This window comes from Podarcis erhardii (genome assembly GCF_964252035.2).
Source record: "Podarcis erhardii genome assembly, chromosome: 4".
Taxonomy (NCBI): domain Eukaryota; kingdom Metazoa; phylum Chordata; class Lepidosauria; order Squamata; family Lacertidae; genus Podarcis; species Podarcis erhardii.
In genome coordinates, this window is record NC_138508.1 from 10012816 (window position 1) to 10033468 (window position 20653).

Below are 20653 nucleotides of genomic sequence, written 5' to 3' on the forward strand. Positions count from 1 at the left end.
CCAGCTGAGCTATGGATCCTTCCCATCCCATGAAATGACCATATTCTGAATAAGCCCATTGGTCTCTTTCACCCAGTAAATTAGACTTTGACCTCTCACCAAGGTTTCGGTCGGAAGCCTTGCTAATGGAGATCCATTTTGAGCGGAAGGTTCTAGGATCTGGGACTGTCAACAAAGTTGTGTGCTCTATCCAGTAGCTGGGTCAATTTACAGTCCACCCCACCTGGCGGTGGATTCGGGGAGGTTCGCGATACCTGTCTGGAGAGAGATTTTCCGGTTTGAAAGACCTACAGTGGTGCCCCGCAAGACAAATGCCTCGCAAGACGAAAAACCCGCTAGATGAAAGGGTTTTCCGTTTTGGAAGTGCTTCGCAAAACAAATTTCCTATGGGCTTGCTTCACAAGACGAAAATGTCTTGCGAGTTTTTCCGACTTTTTTTTCCCTTCCCCCCCTTTTTTCTAAGCCACTAAGCCGCTAATCTGCTTATCCGATAAGCCGCTAAAAGCTGCTAAGCCGCTAATAGCGCTAATCCGCTAAGCCGTCAATGGGCTTGCTTCGCAAGACGAAAAAACCGCTAGACGAAGAGACTCGCGGAACGGATTCTTTTCATCTTGCGAGGCACCACTGTATTTAGGAATGGGAGAAGGACTTGGAACCGACAGTTTACAGACCTGCGTGTTTCTCCTTAGTATGTCTGGGCCCAACAGCTCTTCTGAGTGGTCGATTGAAGGCCGCCGCCTCGTCCCTCTGATGCCCCGGCTGGTTCCCCAAACCGCTTTCACCGTCACGGCAAACGCTGTTGCCAACGCGGCGCTCCAGCACAACGCAGCTCTCCCTTCCCCAGCAGAGACAGGAAGCAAAGAGGGTGAGGGTAGGTGGCCTTCCTCTCTTTCAGATATTGGGAATGGGAGAAGGATGCTCTTAATGCTTCGAAAGGGACACCGGGCTTAGGCCTTCACCCGGGGATGCGGAACCTCTTTTCCTCAATCTGTTGCTGGGATACAGGTCCCAGCAACCCTGATGATGGCATCTGAGAACATAAGAGAAGCCTTCTGGATCAAGCTAATGGCCTATCTCGTTCGGCTTCCTGCTCTCACAAATGCCTGTGGGAAATCCACAAGTTTCCAGCAACCGGGCATTCAGAAGCATTGCTGCCTCCAGTTGTGGAGGCAGGACAGAGCCCTCATGTCCAGCAGCCATCAATAGCCCTCTCCTCCAGAAATTTGTCTTGCCAGATTGGTGCATGCTCTAGTTATCTCTCGCTTGGACTACTGCAACACGCTCTCTGTGGGGCTACCTTTGAAGGTGACTCGGAAACTGCAACTAATCCAGAATGCGGCAGCTAGACTGGTGACTGGGAGTGGCCCCCGAGACCATATAACACCGGTCTTCATTGGCTCCCAGTATGTTTCCGAGCACAATTCAAAGTGTTGGTGCTGACCTTGAAAGCCCTAAACGGCCTCAGTCCTGTATACCTGAAGGAGCGTCTCCACCCCCATCATCCAGCCCGGACACTGAGGTCCAGCTCCGAGGGCCTTCTGGCGGTTCCCTCGCTGCGAGAAGTGAGGTTACAGGGAACCAGGCAGAGGGCCTTCTTGGTAGTGGCACCTGCCCTGTGGAACGCCCTCCCAGCAGATGGCAATAAACACCTATTTTACTTTTAAAAGACAACCAAAGGCGGCCCTGTTTAGGAACGTTTTTAATGTTTGATGCTGTATTGTTTTTAATATTCAGTTGGAAGCTGCCCAGAGTGGCTGGGGAAACCCAGCCAGATGGGCGGGGTATAAATAATAAATTATTATTATTATTATTATTATTATTATTATTATTATTGTTGTTGTTATTTTGTCTAATCCTCCTTTAAAGCCATCGTAACCATCACTGCCTTCTGTGGGGCTGATGGGAGCTGGACTCTTGATCCTTAAACCTTTGACACCTATATCAGGGCCCCTCTTACCACTTGTATAGAAGGCCCCAGCCTTGACCCAACTGCGCTGGCTGCCAATTAGTTTCCGGGCCCAATTTGAAGTGGTAGTTTTGACCTGTATGTAAACGGCTCAGGACTGCCTCTCCCCATATGATCCAACCTGGACCCTGCAATCATCATCTCAGGCCCTTTATTGTGTGCTTGCTCCAGAAGACGCCTGACAGGTGGCAGTATCCTTGAGCCAGTCACTGCCTCTCAGCCTAACATACCTCACAGGGTTATTGTGGAGGCAGACTGTGTATTCCACCTCTCGCCCCTTGGAGTGTAGGCTGGAGATGAATGAAGTAGACAGATGAAAACGCTTCGGTTTATGCACCATCCTATTCTTCTCTCTCACTCTCTTCAGTGGTGGTTTGCTATTCCTACACAAGCACCACCTCAACCCCGACGTCCACTCCAGTCCCAAGCGGCAGCGTCGCGACCGTGAAATCCCCCAGGCCCGCCAGCCCGGCTTCCAACGTCGTCGTCTTGCCAAGTGGGAGCGCCGTTTACGTCAAGAGTAAGTGACACCAAGGAAAAGGAGGGCCAGCCTCCTCCAGGAGGCAGCCAAGGTCTCGAGCATGGCCTGACGGGTCTTTGATTTTGAACGCCATACACCAGGCCTTCCCCACCACTGCTCACAATGTCCTGCAAACCTTGATAGCTGCCCTTTGGGCTTGGCAAAAATGAATGGATGGATGTAATAAGGTGTTTGAAACAGCCAGCAGTTTGAGCTCTGTAAATGGGTAGATTCAGAGATGCTGGTCGGTAAGCATTGGTCAGTCTCCTGGTCAGTGGTGCAGCAAAGTCCAGGCCCCCGGAGCTTGGGGGTGTGTGGGTGTCTCCAAATGACCACCTAGAGAGTAGCAGGTTTAAAATAAAAAATAAAAAAAAATTGAGTTTTCCATTTTAACAATCAAATCACATTAAATATTCCAAATTATACATATACATTTCAAATAATCCTAATATTCTGTCGAATAATAAATTTTTTTTGCTAGGGCTTCCCATGCTTCGAGTTCGGGGGGGACTCTGATCATCTCATATCTCTGCTGCTTTTAATAGTCATTTCTAATTGTTCCTTTAATTCTTTCTGTCGTTTTCCTTCTTTCGCTGTCTCTGAGTTGTTTCCACAAGCGAGCTGAAGTAGAATGATATGTTTCTGTGTGGATTTAATTATGATACCCCTCTGTCCGTGCAACATCTCCTCACACGCTGGTATTTCTGCCGAATCCATCCAAAAGACTTTTCGCTGCTGGCAGCTGCCATTTTCTCTCAGTTCCGATGAAACAATTGTAGGCGTCTACTCCTTAATTTTCCCAGACCGGTTGCATCAAACAGTAGCTTTTCCAGGGGAGATTTACCAAATCGAACTGGAAATACAAATATAGTGACATATTAAGAGCTCACCTCCCCGCTAGAGAGTAGCAGTTGATGAGGTCAGTGGTCAACAGGTTGTGTCTTTTTTATATATATAAAATATTTATTAAAATTTTGCATAATAAAACAAGTATTCAACAATAAAAGGCATAACAGAAAAAACAAACAGAAAAAACATAAAAATCTAGTTTTTTACTAACCATCTTCATAACCCTCTTTCCTGACTTCCTGACATCTCCTTTTCTGCGTTCCCCTTTACACAATCAAATTTGGCAATTCCTTACCCTCTTTCCAGTCTTATTTAGTATTATACATTTCAACCTATTATGTCTTCGGTTTTCCTTTCTCCCTTATTTCATTTATTTAGCTTCGACATAATTTTACTCTGGTCATGCCCTTTTTTCTTAAAACTTTTTTGCATATTTCTTTTTACTATGTCACTGATGCCATATTATCTTTATACCCAACATCATTTTAACATTCAAACATTTTACAATGTTTTTGGAGATATTCTTTGAACTTCTTCCAGAACAGGTTGTGTCTTGGCATGTAGGCCAGCTTGGGCTGGGGAGGTTTGAGCAGTGCTCTGAGTGCATCAGTGCTACCAGACTGAGGCGTCTCTCTCGTTGGCAGGCGTGAGCTGCTCAGATGACGACGAGAAGCCCCGCAAACGGCGCCGCACCAACTCCTCCAGCTCCTCCCCAGTCCTCCTGAAGGAGGTCCCCAAGGCCGCCACGCCAGTCACCAAGACCATCACGGTGCCTGTCAGCGGCAGCCCCAAGATGAGCAGCATCATGCAGAGCATAGCCAACTCCTTGCCGCCCCACATGTCCCCTGTGAAGATCACCTTCACGAAGCCGTCGACACAGACGACCAACACCACAACCCAGAAGGTGGGTAGGGCTTTTTGGTATGCGCGGCTGAGAACGAGAGGTTTCCTTAGCTTATAAGCAGGCACCCCCAAACTCGGCCCTCTAAGAAACTGTTTATTGTAATATGTAGATAGACAACTTGAGGATCTTTACAATTTTATAACACGCAGCTAGAAATATGTGTTGAGAAAGGAGCTGAGGGAAGTCCGGGGGTAAGGTGGGAGGGTGGGTCTTTTTGTTGGGGGGGGGGAATGGAGGGAAAAAAGAATAATAATGTGGATGATGTATTTTTGATAAAACCATTGTGTTGAAATTTCCAATAAAACAACAACAACTTGGCCCTCCAGATGTTTTGGGACTACAACTCCCATCATCCCTAGCTAACAGAACCAGTGGTCAGGGATGATGGGAATTGTGGTCCCAAAACTTCTGGAGGGCTAAGTTTGGGGGTGCCTGGTCTACAGTCCCTGTGCAATCCCTGCCACTGTGAAATTGAGGAGCATATATTTCTGGCAAGTGACCCTTCAGAGCTACCTGCTGTCGCCATTTTGGCTTTCCCAGTCTGGGAAAGAATAGCGGGGGCCAGCCAATCAGAAGTGTGAGGAGCTCCAGTAAGTTTGCCACTCGCATTGCAGTATGCTCACAAATGTGGGGAGGCTGTTTCACCCAGAAACAGGGGTAGAGGCTCAGCCCAGTCCCAGTCTACAGACTGGAAACTGCTATTGACACCACCCTGCAACACCAGTTCTGTTTAATTGTCTGTCGTTTTTTCTCCCTGAGTTCCTCTGTTATGTGCTGATGTCTTCTCCCTTCAGTAAAACCACATTTCAAAAGATAATGCTGCCTGTGGACCAGCACATGTTTGGTCCCATAAATAGGGCAGAGTCACAGGCCGCCAATTTCCCCTGTGCAGGGAAATGAGATAGCCTCGTCTGCGGGTGCAACCCAAGAGCTGCTCCCAAGAGAAATGGCAGGCGGTAAGTAAGTTTTAGTGAACCTCAAGCCTCATCCACGTTTTGCAGGTTGTCATTCAATCGCATATTGATAGCGAATGCAATAATAACCAGTCAGTTTGGGCTACACGATTTATTGTCACAAAGCCAGTTGAGAGCGATGGCAGCGTTACCCTTACTCTGAATGGACAAATGCTCCTTTTGGGAGCAGACCCTGTAAAACAACAGCGAGGGGCTGTCGGCACAAGGGGTGATGATTGAAACCTTTTTGTGTGCTCTCTTTTCCAGGTGATCATAGTCACCACCTCTCCCAGCTCCACCTTTGTCCCCAACATCCTCTCCAAGTCTCACAACTATGCGGCCGTCACCAAGCTCGTCCCGACGTCGGTCATTGCCTCGACCACCCAGAAGCAGCCGGTGGTCATCACCGCTTCCCAGTCCTCTTTGGTTAGCAGCTCCACCAGCACCTCTACCAGCCCCTCCACCGGGGGCTGCTCCACCCTTTCCTCCGCTCCCAGCACAGTTGCTGTGACCACTGTGGTCTCCTCAACGCCCTCCGTGGTTATGTCCACAGTTGCACAGGGTGAGATGTTGGCTTTGCATAGGGAAGAGATTGCGACACCCACTGCCTCGGGTGAAAAGATAGGTGCAGCTGAAAACTGCGTGCTACATCTCATTAGGGTCTTCCGGGCTTCCTTTGTGTGCTGCACTTACAGTCTTTTCCCGAAAGTAAGACATCCCCCGAAAATAAGACCCACCGTATTTTTCGCTCTATAAGACGCACCAGACCACAAGACGCACCTAGTTTTTGGAGGAGGAAAACAAGAAAAAAAATATTCTGAATCTCAGAAGCCAGAACGGCAAGAGGGGTCGCTGCGCAGTGAAAGCAGCAATCCCTCTTGCTGTTCTGGCTTCTGGGATAGCTGCGCAGCCTGCATTTGCTCCATAAGACGCACACACATTTCCCCTTACTTTTTAGACAATAAATGTGTACCGTCTTCTTCTTCATGGAAAAAATAAGACATCCCCTGAAAATAAGACCTAGCGCATCTTTGGGAGCAAAAATTAATATAAGACACTGTCTTATTTTCGGGGAAACTGGGTATGATGAGTTGTACTTACTATTGTTGGCAATGGGGCAGTTAGAGGCAACCCCACTTTCAGTGCCGCAAAAATCCTGGGGCAGTAAACTGCTGCATTTGCACTCTGCGCATGTCCCATGACTTCCTGCTGTTGCAGCAACGGTCAAGTGCCATGCTAGGTGCTGTATTCTTTCCAGTCGCATTTTTATTACTTCTTTTGTTTCTTCCATATTCTAATCTGCAATACGTTAAAAACAACAACAGCGTAAGAAATAGAGGAAGTGGTGAAAACGCAACTGTAGGCGACGACAGAGGTACATACGTCTAGTCGACATGCGACCGCCTCCATGTGCATCGCTACAACCTGGAAGTGGCCGGGAATGGGGGAAAAATTGGCTTATGCGTGCTCTACCATCACATGCTCTGACCTAGAATGCAATCCCCATGCAAATTGGGGGTTGCCTGTATAAATGGGTGCTGGATGCAACGGGTGGGACGTCTTCAGCCACAAACCCCCAGACATGCCGCGGGCCACGCGAATGAAACTCAATGGCTGCAGTTTGGGAAGGCTCGGCCCAGTATACCTGAGGGAGTGTCTCCACTCCCATTGTTTGGCCCGGACACTGAGGTCCAGCTCCAAGGGCCTTCTGGCGGTTCCCTCATTGCGAGAAGTGAGGTTACAGGAAACCAGGCAGAGGGCCTTCTTGGTAGTGGCACCCACCCTGTGGAATGCCCTCCTATCAGATGTCAAGGAAATAAACAACTCTCTGACTTTTAGAAGGCATCTGAAGGTGGCCCTGTTTAGGGAAGTTTTTAATGTCTGTTGTTCTGTTATGTTTTTAATATTCTGTTGGGAGCTTCCCAGAGTGGTTGGGGAAACCCAGCCAGATGGGCGGGGTATAAATAAATAATAACAATAATAATAATAATAATAATAATAATTACAGTGATACCTCTGGATGTGAATGGTATCCGTTCTAGAGCCCTGTTCGCATAATGAACAGAACGCAACCCACATCTGCGCGGGTCGCAATTTGCCGTGCATGCGCATGACGTCATTCTGAGCGTCAGCGCATGCACGAGCGCCGAAACCCAGAAGTAACCCATTCCGTTACTTCTGGGTTGCCGCGGGACGCAACCTGAAAAGATTTAACCTGAAGCGACTAACCCAGGGTGTGGCTGCCTCCTCTCTTCAAGGAGTCTGCACATCGGCCATTAAAGTCGCAGCGGCCCGGTTGCCTTCGCCCAAGACCCTGGTGGGGGCGCCGACCCAGATCTTGACACCGTTTCCTAAACAACAGCAGCAGCAGCAGCAACAACAACAGCCGTCTCCCAAGCAGCAGCTTCAGCAAGCCCAGCCGCAGCAGCAGCTAACCCAGGCTTCCCCCGTGGCTGCGCAGCAGCAGCAACAGCAACAACAGCCTTCCCAGCAGCAGCAGCCAGGCCTGCACCCCCAGCAGTCTCCCCTTCCGCAAGGCATCAAGCCTACCATCCAGATCAAGCAGGAATCAGGTACCGATCAATGGGTTGCTCCGGGTGTTAACTCACTGCCGGCATGTCAGGGATTGAGGAAATGAACCTATGCTTCTAAATCTCGTAGTAGACCAGTATAAAGTAATCAGCACATAAGCGGCACACAAAACGCTACCAAACCATTCTACATTCTAAATCTCATATTAATACAGTGGTGCCTCGCAAGACGAAAAGAATCCGTTACGCGAGTCTCTTCGTCTTGCAGTTTTTTCATCTTGCGAAGCAAGCCCACTGGCGGATTAGCGGATTAGCGCTATTAGCGGCTTAGCGGCTTTTAGCGGATCAGCTGATAAGCAGCTTAGCGGCTTAGCGGATCAGCTGATAAGCGGCTTAGCGGCTTAGAAAAGGGGGGGGAGGGGGAAAAAACCCGCAGGAACTCGCAAGACATTTTCATCTTGCGAAGCAAGCCCATAGGAAGTTCGTTTTGCGAAGCACCTCCAAAACGGAAAACCCTTTTGTCTAGCGGGTTTTCCGTCTTGCGAGGCATTCGTCTTGCGGGGCACCACTGTAATCCAAAAATTGAGAGAGCTATGTACAAAATCTGCTACAGAAGCCAGAAACAGAAAACTCATTCAAATTGTGTCCAAAAGGAAGATTAAGTCTTTAAAGTTCCTTTAGCCAGGCTTCTGTAGATATCAACAAAGGTAAGTTTGATCAAACGACGTGTCGGCGATGTTACGCACAAGAGTTAGACAGGGTCCCGGCATTTGTCACCTGTTTTGCCCATGAAGAAGTCTCGGGCTTCAGTAATTCTCTCGGTTTTCATATATTTATAAACATTCAAGTCCATATGTTACATTTCTTCTTAGATTAAGCTACGATATTTAATTTCTTTCTTCAGGAAATTCTCCCTCGAAATTTTGGTGTATTTACATACATTCAACTTCATATGCTCAGTTCTTTCTTGACATGCATTTATTCATTTGATCAAACTTCTCCTCGCTGATATCTAACCCTTGAGTGCAACATCGCCGACATGTCGTTTGATCAAACTTACCTTTGTTGATAAGTGCGCTGCTCTGGTTTCCGTGCGCTGCTCTGGTTCGCCAGAAGCAGCTTAGTCATGCTGGCCACACGACCTGGAAGCTGTACGCCGGCTCCCTCGGCCAATAAAGCGAGATGAACGCCGCAACCCCAGAGTCGGTCACGACTGGACCTAATGGTCAGGGGTCCCTTTACCTTTACCTTTACCAAACTTTGTATGATGAAAGACAAGCTGTGAAGCTTTGTGCATTCAGCAAATACGATGTCCAACACTGAACATTGATTCCGGATATTGACTACTGTTTCATAGACTTCTTCATCAGCGCGGTGGGAGGATATAGAATTGCTTCATAAACCCATCTTATATCGAATGAATGTATGTCAATGAAAATGCAGTGACTACATTATTACATAAGCACTGCCACAGCATTTGATATTTTCATATCATTCAGAGACTTTGAGACTAAAGATTTCATTTTGTACTTGTTATGATTTGAAGGAATTCTATAAAGATTGTCAATTGCGTATGTCCATGGTCATTGTGTTGCCTAGACATTGCTGAAGAGGAGGAAGAGGCAGGTCAGGCAAGTGAAGGGCCGAGGGGCAAGGAAGCAGCAGTGGGGTGATCAGTTCTAGGCAGTGGCCTCCTGGGTGACAGAGGAGGAGAGACGAACGCAGAAGGAGGGGGCAGGTAGAGCTGCAGGCAGAAGAAAAAGACTAGAATTAATCTGGAATGGAGTTTCAGCCAAGCACATATTGTTGAATTTGCACGAGTTAAAAGTGCTCTTGTGATGTGGCTCCACTGTGTTGCGGGGAATGATTCCTTCTGTCTTTCTTTAGCTATTTGGCCTTTTAAATGTTTGCTTCTTACGTCCACCTCCCACTCGTGATGCCTCTTTTCTTTCCTAGGGGTCAAAATAATCACCCAGCAAGTTCAGCCCAGCAAAATCCTCCCCAAGCCAGTCACAGCAACTTTGCCCAGCAGTAGCAATTCCCCTATTATGGTGGTGAGCAGTAATGGGACCATCATGACAACCAAACTGGTCACAGCCCCTGCTGGTGAGTGATTCTTTCCTATGCTCCGTAGAGGGTGGAAAGCATTTTAAACTTGAGAAATAAGCTTAAATGGTGATGTACCTAGGGCGCAGTGAAGACGATCATGCAATACAGCTTGTTTGACATATTTGAATCATTTTTAGCCTACTTACATGAGAATACAAGTAAGTTTGTGTACTAAAAAACAACGGTGCCTCCATTTTCCTCTTTGTTATGACGTGGGGTCCACACTTTACCAAATCAACAAGGATTCCTACCTAGTCTTCTCCCTGACCTGCTAGTTTTCAATTTCCAAAGACTTGTGTGTTTGTGTTGAGGAGCATTCGGCCCTGTGGAACAGCCAAGACACCTCTCCACTTGCAAGGGGTGATGATGATGATGATTAATTGAATTTATATAGCGCCCTATACCCGCAGCTCTCAGGGCGGCTCACGGAATAAATGTGAGCATATAACGTGCACAGTTATAGCCTTCTCCCTGACATGCTGATTTTCTGTGTGCAGGGATTTGGCATTTGCACAGAGGGACATTGAAGTGCTGCGATCCCATGTCCGCCTCGCCGAGACCCTAGGCTTGCCACCTGTCCGGGGTTTGTGTGTGCTTATGTGCATGCGCACAGTTTGGGCAGTGTTCACCTCCCTTTGGTGTCTGTTCATTTAAAACATTTGTACCCTTGCTCTTCAGCCAAAAAGGCTCCCGGAGCAGCTTGGATACAATCAAAACAAGGCCGTCGCTCCCCACAGGCTTGCAGTCTAAAAAGCACAACGCACAAGGGGAAAGCGACGGTGGGAGGAGAAGAATCGAAACTCAGGCACCACTTTCTGAACAGTGGCTCATACAATGGCTGAGCTCTGATTCTCAGCTCACAGTGTCGGTTCCTTCCGCTGATGCCTCTGCTGTCTTCCCTCTCTCTCCCCCCCCCCTTTGAACCAGGGACTCAGGCGACCTACACTCGTCCGACGGTCAGCCCGTCCATTGGGACACGCATGACCGGCACGCCGGGCGCCGCCACTTACGTCAAAACCACCAGCGGCAGCATCATCACGGTCGTCCCCAAATCGCTTGCTACGCTGGGAGGCAAGATAATCAGCAGCAACATCGTTTCCGGTAGGTAGGCCTGTTTCTCAAAAAAAAAAAGCAGGGAGCAGATGGGTCAGTGGAACTTCGGCTGGGTTGTCTGTGTGTTGCTGCTGTATGTTTGAACAGTGGGCTCCAGCAGTAGGCTGCAAGAAGGAATTATCATTATAATTATTGATGAATTATATTTATATGCTGCCCTATGCCCGCAGGTCTCAGGGCAGTTCACAAGGTAAAATTACAATATAAAAACGCAAAATACGCAATCAAAACAGAAACAGAAACAGGTGAATAAACCACACACACTCCAACACATAAGATAGAGTTATATAGATATTGATAGATAGTCCCAGGATGGAAAGATAGAAGAATTCCAGGGAAAGTATCTGTTAGGAAATGGGACTTGTCACTGGACAGAAACTAGACTTAAATATACGATGTACGATATACGATATCTTTATTGTCATTTTCCCATGCAGAACAATGAAATTGAAAAACTACATAAAACATTCAAAACCCCCTAAAAACTCTAAATCCTAGATCCTGGGGTTATTATTACTCAGATTTGATGAGGGAAGTCACAATGTTACAAATAAGGACTTATTAAAAATTTTACCGTCAGCACGCTTGACAATAGCTAGAAGGTGGAAAGATTTAGGAGACAACTTGCTGTCTGAATAGTACCAGCAAACTTGAACATTGCATTGAGGGGGAAACTGATGCAATAGGTGAAGTACAAGGAACAGTTTAAGAATGACAAAGAAAAGCTGCAAGCCACGTTTATTAAATACATAGCACAAAAGGAATGTAACTGCCCACCGCTGCCAGCAAGTGACCTACTCTGAAATACGATTGTTTATAGTGTCGTCTTTGTTTACAAAGAAGGGGAATTCCAGTCATAAGTAAAGAAGAGCAAATGTATCACAGTACGACAGAGACTTAACCAATGCTCTTGACTATATGTTACTCGTATATTTATGATGATATATGCTGTCTTGTTTTTGTTGCAAAACAAAATACATTTAAAAAAAATAAAAATGGAGGAAGCCTTTCCCTGCTTCCTGTGCGAATCAGCAATAAATCTTTGCAGTAACGGCAGTGGCTGGCACACGCATGGAAACTCCATTTTTCTTTGTAGTCGAAAAGACAAATGAATGCTGATCTGTAACAGTGGCATATTTTTAGTCTGTTTGTATTTTAATTCAAACACCCCTCCCCCTGGAAGTTGGCAATGTTCCGAGCAAATACCACTGCGTGTAGACCAAGCTGTTGTATTTTCGCTTTTTTTTTTGAAAGGTAACTCCTTGATGAAGACCTATTTCCAACAAAAAGGTACCCAAAACTTGCAATGCTCTAGAAACCTTTGCATGATTCCCCAGCCCCACCCCAGCCCCCTCCATGATGCGTCACAGCACCCCTCACCCTGTGACTTTGCTGGTGTTTTACCGATGACAAGCTGCAAAGCCACATGAGACGACACGGTCTCCTGTTTTTAACTGAGATCTGCTCTGGCAGTTCAAAAACTGCTTTTCCGGTCAGTTTTTCCAGTTGGACCTGACCTGATAGGAGGTTGTGCCCCTGGCCTAGCAAACTGTCCCCTTCCCAGGGTCCCTGTGCCCTCTGGTGCATGCTCTGGAAGCCCCTGTAGCTATAGCTCCCCAGTGACTGCTGGCCAGCTTAGCTCCCTCCATTGCATGGAGTGGGGAAGTGGTTATGGGTCCCCCTGCCTGGAATAGAGAGAAGGGAGTGTCATTGGTGCTTTCTTGTACTTGGTGCCCCCTAAATGGTGCTTGGATGAGGCCGTTTTAAATAGTAATGCCACGGGGGGACCGCAGCAGTAATGGGGCAAGCACTGCTGCTTCTAACCGAACCTCCTTTCTATTTCCCCTCCCACTCGGGCAACCAAGGAACTACGACCAAAATCACAACCATCCCCGTGACGTCCAAGCCCAACGTGATAGTCGTGCAGAAGACGACAGGGAAAGGAACCACCATCCAAGGGCTTCCGGGCAAAAACGTGGTCACGACGTTGCTAAATGCGGGGGTAAGAGAGAGGGAGTGTGATTATCGCTATTTCATCATCATCATCAATACCCGCTGGCTTGCGGAAGAGGCCTTTGGGAGAAGAAAAGGCTAAAGAGTAGACCCTCCTTCTGGCAACTCCAGCAGCCAAGCTGGTGCCAAATGTATTACTCAGATGGTCCATCCTTAAGTTTTGTGTATAGTTTGCTCTCCACTAAGCATGCAGTAGGGACGTGGGTTAAAGCACAGAGCCTAGGACTTGCCGATCAGAAGGTCGGCGGTTTGAATCCCCGTGACGGGGTGAGCTCCCGTTGCTCAGTCCCTGCTCCTGCCAACCTAGCAGTTCAAAAGCACGTCAAAGTGCAAGTAGATAAATAGGTACCGCTCTGGCGGGAAGGTAAACGGTGTTTCCGTGCGCTGCTCTGGTTCGCCAGAAGCGGCTTAGTCCTGCTGGCCACATGACCTGGAAGCTGTACGCCGGCTCCCTCCGCCAGTAAAGCGAGATGAGCGCCGCAACCCCAGAGTCGGCCATGACTGGACCTAATGGTCAGGGCTCCCTTTACCTTTAAGCATGCAGTTACAGGGCTTTTAACCCTTTGCATTGCATCGGGGGAAATTGCTTGGTCCCATGCAGGTGGAGTATGAGAGGAAAGCAAGTGAGTTAAGTCACATAATGGGTGTGATTTTTTAATTTTCTGGCCTAGTCTCACCAAGGCAAACCTGCAAGTTTTTTCCTCAGGGAGAGAAAACGATCCAAGCGGTGCCAGCTGGAGCGAAGCCAGCCATCATCACTGCCACCAGGCCCATTACCAAAATGATCGTCACGCAGCCAAAAGGGATCGGGTCTGCCGTCCAGCCAGCTACCAAAATCATCCCGACCAAAATTGTTTATGGGCAGCAGGGTAAAACGCAGGTATGCTTAAGAACTTTGGGCGGGGGGGCAAGGCTAACGTGTTTCACCACCAGCATAAAAATAGCTTTTTAACTCTGCCTTGCTTTGGCGAGCAAGGCCTTCTCTGCGCACTAGGTCTGGGCTGTGGCCACTAGATCTCGCGGGAGCGTCCCTGGGCTTCTGGAGCCAGCATATGGAGAAAGTCTTGCTTCCCCAGTAACATGGAGAGCTAAACAGCTGTTTTTTGCCCAGTTTTCCTGCTGCAAAAAGAACTTTCAAGCTCTCTACCTTGCTTGTAGGATATCAACCAGCATCTTTCAGCTGTGTATGTTTGAAATCATATTGTGTAGTCCATGGATTTTGCAACCTCCAGTTTTCCAGGACACAATTGCATTTTGAAGTTTGAGGCTTTGACTTAACTGTGGGGCCAGTTCAGCTGTGTAATCATCATCATCATCATCATCATCATCATCATTTTAATTTATACCCTGCCCTCCCCAGCCAAGACCGGGCTCAGGGCGGCTAACACCAGGTATAAAAACTGTTGAATAAAATACAACTTAAAAACAAGATTAAAGTACAACATTAAAATGCAGCCTCATTTCAGTAGAAACTCAAATCAAAAACTTTTTGGGGATGAAAATGTCAAATCTTCACCAAGGCCAACTATCCAGATAGTCCTACGTGGGCCAGGAAAAAACCAGGGAAGTCCCCAAATAAGAGTACCATCACAGAAGGAGAAAGGAAAGAGGGGAAGCGGATCAAGTTGATTCCAAGCCAAAGGCCAGGCAGAACAACTCTGTCTTACAGGCCCTGCAGAAAGAAATCAGATCCTGCAGGGCTCTGGTCTCATGAGACAGAGCGTTCCACCAGGCCGGAGCCAGTCTTGAAAAGGCCCTGGCTCTGGTTTGAGGCTAATCGGACTTCCTTAGGGACCTTTAGGGTGTTGCTATTTATGGACTGTATTTATATTCTTCCACTTTGATTGCTGAGTGCACAATCAGGAGAGATAAAGGGTGATGGAGTGCACTTCCCCCCTCCCACAAAAAAAGCCTTTTTAAAGAAAAGTCTGAAAAAACGAAAGTTGAATCTTTAGTGGAATTAAACATATGCCTCTGTTTCTGTGGGAAGAACTGGGTCTGGGTCTTGTCCCACCCGATGCCGGCATGTGGGCCCCAAGAACTTTGCATGGAGATAACGTTGCCATTGGTGTGAACAAATGTCCACCCCTGCTGTAAACTGCCCCCCCTTCTTTTCAGGTCCTTATCAAGCCAAAGCCAGTGACCTTCCAGGCAACGGTTGTGAGTGAGCAGACAAGGCAACTGGTCACCGAAACCCTTCAGCAGGCTTCCCGGGTGGTGGAGGCGGGGAACGCTTTGCTGCCAGAGGTGAAGGAGGAGCCCCAGGCGTACACAGACAGCAGCTCCTCTTCAACAGAATCCTCGCAGGGTTCCCAAGGTTAAACCTGCATAGATCTCCTAGCATAATGTGGCTAGGGTTGGTTTTTATATTTTCCCGGAGGTTGCATCCCCAAGTTTTGGGGACTTCCGAGCTGAGGCTAAATGATCCTAGTGGTTCCTTTGCAACTCAAAATGATTCTGTGGTTCAGACTTCAGGAGCAGATTGGCCTTGGCTGGCCTCATGAGCTCGGCTTCTGAGCTCTGCATCCCCAACTGTTCTGCATGCTCATAAGATGTCCTTTGATCCTGTTGTTAGTGCGTATCTGTCAATGGAGTTAGAATCATAAAATTCTACAGCTTGGACAGTTCCCATTGGTGGCCAGCCCCTTAGTCCCGGTTACCACGTTTCCTTAATCATAGCATGCAAGCACAGTGCCCTTAAAAGGACATGCGGCTCCATGCACACCCACAACAGAGCCTGCGTACCTGCTGATGCAACAGTACTTGGTTTCCTCCTATTTCCATCTTTGTCTGTGATCATTTTCGTAAGAAAACATGGCCTCCTAGATTGATGGCCAACAGGGAGCAGCAAAGTGCAAATTGGAGGAGGTGGGAAGAACAGCAGCTTTGACATCCCTGAAGTTACATGAAATTCGTTTTGAAGAGTTGGCACCCAACAAACTCCCAAGCTGTAAGATGGGCCTGCGGCTTAGCTAGGGGAAAAATCAAAAGCAATTCATTAGAGATGCCCCCCTTCTCTAAGTGCTGTCCAGACTGCGGAGAGAATAATTAGGTGCACTCTTCCCACCTTGGATCAAATCTATGCTTCCAAGTGCCATAAGAAAGCTGCAGAGATAGCTCAGGATAGCACGCACCCCGGAAATGATCTCTTTCAGCTTCTGCCTTCTGGAAGAAGGTACAGGGTTATAAAGACTAGGACTAGCCGCCTGAGAAACAATTTCTATCCAAATGTGATTTTGGTTTTAAATGCAGTGTAAGGAGTCTCTATGGGAGTATATTGTTTTTAAAAATGGGGTATCAGAGTTTTTAGGGGGCTAACCAGGTTGGGATAGCTGGGATAGCAGACTTGTTGGTTTTTGAATGTCTGATGTAGATTTTTTCAGTTTCGTTGTTCTGTATGGGACAATGACAATAGAGATAATTTTTTCATCTAATGAAACTGAACATTGGAAGATTCAGGGCAGATAAAATAATAGAACACACAGTGATGGCCACCACCTTGGATGGCTTTAAAAGACGATTAGACAGATTCATGGAGGAGAGGGCTATCGATGGCTGGAATACCAGTTGCTGGAAACTGCAGGAGCATAGACTGCACTTAAAGGGACGCGGGTGGCGCTGTGGGTTAAACCACAGAGCCTAGGACTTGCCGATCAGAAGGTCGGCGGTTTGAATCCCCACAATGGGGTGAGCTCCTGTTGCCCAGTCCCTGCTCCTGCCCACCTAGCAGTTCAAAAGCACCTCAAAGTACAAGTAGATAAATAGGTACCGCTCTGGCGGGAAGGTAAACGGTGTTTCCGTGCGCTGCTCTGGTTCGCCAGAAGCGGCTTAGTCATGCTGGCCACATGACCCGGAAGCTGTACGCCGGCTCCCTCGGCCGATAAAGCGAGATGAGCGCCGCAACCCCAGAGTCGGCCACGACTGGACCTAATGGTCAGGGGTCCCTTTACCTTTATTTAGATTGCACTTACGCTCGAATCCTGCTCACAGGTTTTTCCACAGGCATCTGTTTCGCCGTTGTGAAAACCGGATGCGGGACCGTTGGCCTGATCCAGCAGGCTCTCCTTACGATCTTATGTTCCTTTGTGTCTCAGATTCCCAGCCTGTGGTTCACGTCATTGCCTCCCGAAGCCAGGATTGGTCAGAACACGAGATTGCTGTGGACTCCAGCCCCACCATAATCTACCAGGACGTCTCCAGTGAATCCCAGTCGGCCACTTCGACAATTAAAGCGCTGTTGGAGCTCCAGCAGACAACAGGTGGGTGCTCTTGATCCTGGAGCGTCAACTAACTTGCGTTTTTATTTCAGTGGCAGAAAAGGTCTTGGTCCTGTCTATGTGTGCTGCTCACCCCCTTTCCCTAGAGAGCCAGTGTGGCGTGGTGGTTAGATTGTCTGACTAGATTCTGAGGGACCAGGGTTCAAATCCCCACTCGGCCATGCAGTTCACTGAGTGACCTTGGTCCAGTCGCTACCTCTCAGCCTAACCTACCCCACAGGGTTGTTGTGGGGATTAAATGAGGAGAGCAAGAACTATGTACAAGGCAACTCCCCATTTACGTGGAGGTTATGTACTGAGGCACCGCATGTTTAAGTGAAATTGCGTATGTTTGGAACACCATTGAAAAAGCCTGAAAGCCACACATTCTCTCCCTCCAAACCTCCTTGCTCGAGCTCCAACTCTCCACAGGCCTCAAGCGTCGGTGCAAAGGCTCCTGAGATTGCCTTTGCAAAGGCTTATGGGATTACTAGACGCTGTTTTCGCACAATTTTTGCCCTTTTGTGCTCTTTTAGGCCTGCTTTGCCCCTTTCGTGCCCCTTTGCAGCAATGTAGGTGTGTGCAGTTGCGCATGAAAATGGGGAGTTGCCTGTATATCTCCTTGAATTACAAAGTGGCAAAGATATGCAATAAATAAGTGAATAAAATTTTTGGCATGTGTCATTGGGGGCTTATGTGCTTTACTTAGTCTTGTGTCCAAAACAAAAAGCAACAACAGTGATCTCTGCTTTCCCCCCCTCCTTTATGCCTGAGTAGTGAAGGAGAAATTGGAATCCAAGCCAAGGCAGCCAACGATTGATCTGAGCCAAATGGCAGTTCCTATCCAGATGACCCAAGAGAAGCGACATTCTCCAGAAAGCCCCTCTATCGCCGTGGTGGAGTCAGAACTGGTTGCAGAATACATCACCACTGGTGAGTCACATAGGAGACATGCGAGGGGGATAAGGTCCTGGTGGAACTTCAGAATATATATATATATATTGCAAGCAGGATGTGGAAAACTTCACACTTTTGGGACCTCCCAACGACCAGTTTATTGAGCATCCATCCTGATTTAGAAGGTGTGCTATCCCTTGCTTTCCTTTGCATTCCCATCACTTTCCTTACCGCAAAAAAACCAATCTCTTGGGGAAGCAGGTTTGATGCAGTAGAGCTCTGAATGAATGAGCAGGGCAGAGAGAGTAGATCAGGCACCCCGAAACTCAGGCCTCCAGATGTTTTGGGACTACAGTTCCCATCATCCCTGACCACTGGTCCTGTTAGCTAGGGATCATGGGAGTTGTAGTCCTAACACATCAGGAGGGCCGAGTTTGGGGGTGCTTGGAGTAGATTGTCACTGAAGAGTACATGATTAGCATGGAACTTGCTGCCACAGGTTGTGGTTGTGGCGCTTGGTTTGGAGGGGGGATTAGAGAAATCCTTGGCAGAAGAGAAGTTGCATCAATTGCTAGTAGCCATGATAGCTAAATGGAACTTCCATATTTAGAGGCAACCTGCCTGAGGACGCAGGTGGCGCTGTGGGTTGAACCACAGAGCCTAGGACTTGCTGATCAGAAGGTCGGCGGTTCGAATCCCCGAGCTCCCGTTGCTCAGTCCCAGCTCCTGCCCACCTAGTAGTTTGAAAGCACATCAAAGTGCAAGTAGATAAATAGGTACTGCTGCAGCGGGAAGGTAAATGGCGTTTCCGTTCGCTGCTCTGGTTCGCCAGAAGCGGCTTAGTCCTGCTGGCCACATGACCCAGAAGCTGTACGCCGGCTCCCTTGTCCAGTAAAGCGAGATGAGCGCCGCAACCCCAGAGTCAGCCACGACTAGACCTAATGGTCAGGGGTCCCTTTACCTTTACCTTTTTACCTGGGGACAAACAGTGGAAAGAGGACTGTTGCTTTAATGCCCTGCTTGTGGGCTGGTTATCCACTTTGTGGCAGAGAATGAAGGTCTTCCTAGGCCTTGTGGTCTGATCAGCAGGGCTGCTGTTAAATTCTTACTTTTGAGCATTGACAGATCTTGGGCACAAGAAAGTGCCAACTCTGGGAATTGGCTAGAGAGAATAGTTGGGGTGTAATTTGTACTACGGCTCCATCTTGGAGCCTGCAGCTGAACCATGTTCAGGAATTAGTGGAGCTTCTGAGTAAATGCAGAGTGCCTCTCTCACTACCCACACTTGATCCCTTCCAAGAAAAAGGGGGACAACCAACTCCCAGCTCCAGGATTTGGAAGTACTGTGAAGGCCTCTCCATTTCCCATCCCTCCTTCATGCCTAGCAGATCCTGTTTTTGCCTGGCTTTATGGATTGTATTTGGGAATGAGGCAGTCTCCAAGGTGTGTATCTGGGAAGGTTGTAGGTGGCTGCTTTTCTCAGCCGCTGTATTTCTCCACTCTCTCTCTCACACACACCCCTGCCCAAATAACGGAGCCTGTGGAATAGCTTGCCACAGGTTCTTGTCAAACAGAACCATAGAATTGTAGAGTTGGGTGGGAGCCAAAGCTTGAGCCCAACCCCCTGCAATGTAGAGCAGTTGATGTCTGCCTCCTTAACGCTCGAAAATTTCCTTGGCGGCTGTATAGCCTACCCTTCCTCTCCACTTCATGGCTTGACTCCTGCAGAACGTGTGCTGAAGCTGGCATTGGATGTTAGATTAGATGTAGGTTAGTCTTCGTTCTGATCTAGCCGGCGCTCTGTTCGCATTTGAGGAACATTTTGCAACACGCTGGTTGCAGCACTCGCTCTGCATGCAGCAGGTCCCAGGTTTAAGCCCCAGCGTCTGCAGGTAGGGCTGGGGAAGACTCCTGTGTCAGCATCGCCCTTGAGCCAGTGTCACCAACTGGACTCATGCATTTCAACCCTGACTGGGCTAGGCGAGCTGGGTAGCACTTCCAGAGACCACCTTTTACACAGGAACAAGTCAAAGTGCTGTGGACTCACAGTGCTGTGGACTCACAGCTTAGAGTTGTGAGCACCGGATTCACTTCCACAATACAGTCGTCGCACAGCAGAGTATAGCAGAGTCTGGCAGTGTATAAACAATTCTGGAGAATCAGCAGACTCATCAGGAGATTCTTGGATATGGGAGGGGTGAAATCTCCTCATCCTGTCCTGGACAGATCACAATAAATAGTTGGTTTTGCTGTAGAGCAAGCGCTGGCTGGAGATGAGCAGAGCAAATCGCCTCTTCTCATATCTCTAACATCTTTGTCTATCTGCAGACTCAGGAAGACAACACTGTATTCCTTCACATTCGGAAGAATACCTCCAAAGCCACATAGGTTAGATGTTTTATTTCTAAAAGACATTAACAAAATTTATAGACTGTTCTGGAGGCCCTTGGGGTGACCTTATACAGCTGGTGTGCATCAGCATTGGGATCCGTTATTTTATCTGGATCAGTACATTAGGTTTCCAATTTTCTATTGTACAGGT

At 48.0% G+C, this 20653-nt stretch overlaps 1 protein-coding gene across 9 annotated transcripts in view; it reads left to right on the top strand.

Moving 5' to 3' along the window:
• EMSY (EMSY transcriptional repressor, BRCA2 interacting) overlaps nucleotides 1-20653 on the top strand; it is a 45220-nt gene that overhangs the window by 13010 nt on the left and 11557 nt on the right. For 4 of the 9 annotated variants that reach the window (XR_014156139.1, XM_081860074.1, XM_081860078.1 and 1 more), the window contains 14 exons: nucleotides 690-871; nucleotides 2334-2486; nucleotides 3980-4239; nucleotides 5460-5754; nucleotides 7451-7765; nucleotides 9680-9829; nucleotides 10760-10933; nucleotides 12200-12235; nucleotides 12811-12947; nucleotides 13665-13838; nucleotides 15077-15275; nucleotides 17053-17217; nucleotides 17992-18147; nucleotides 20440-20499. Coding sequence is in view for 8 of the 9 variants with exons in the window: in XM_081860074.1 (XP_081716200.1) it covers nucleotides 690-871; nucleotides 2334-2486; nucleotides 3980-4239; nucleotides 5460-5754; nucleotides 7451-7765; nucleotides 9680-9829; nucleotides 10760-10933; nucleotides 12200-12235; nucleotides 12811-12947; nucleotides 13665-13838; nucleotides 15077-15275; nucleotides 17053-17217; nucleotides 17992-18147; nucleotides 20440-20499 (2456 nt within the window). In the remaining variant the exon portion in view is untranslated. The remainder of the gene's footprint in view (nucleotides 1-689; nucleotides 872-2333; nucleotides 2487-3979; nucleotides 4240-5459; nucleotides 5755-7450; nucleotides 7766-9679; nucleotides 9830-10759; nucleotides 10934-12199; nucleotides 12236-12810; nucleotides 12948-13664; nucleotides 13839-15076; nucleotides 15276-17052; nucleotides 17218-17991; nucleotides 18148-20439; nucleotides 20500-20653) is intronic. The other 5 variants (XM_081860076.1, XM_081860080.1, XM_081860077.1 and 2 more) reach the window with 3 other exon arrangements.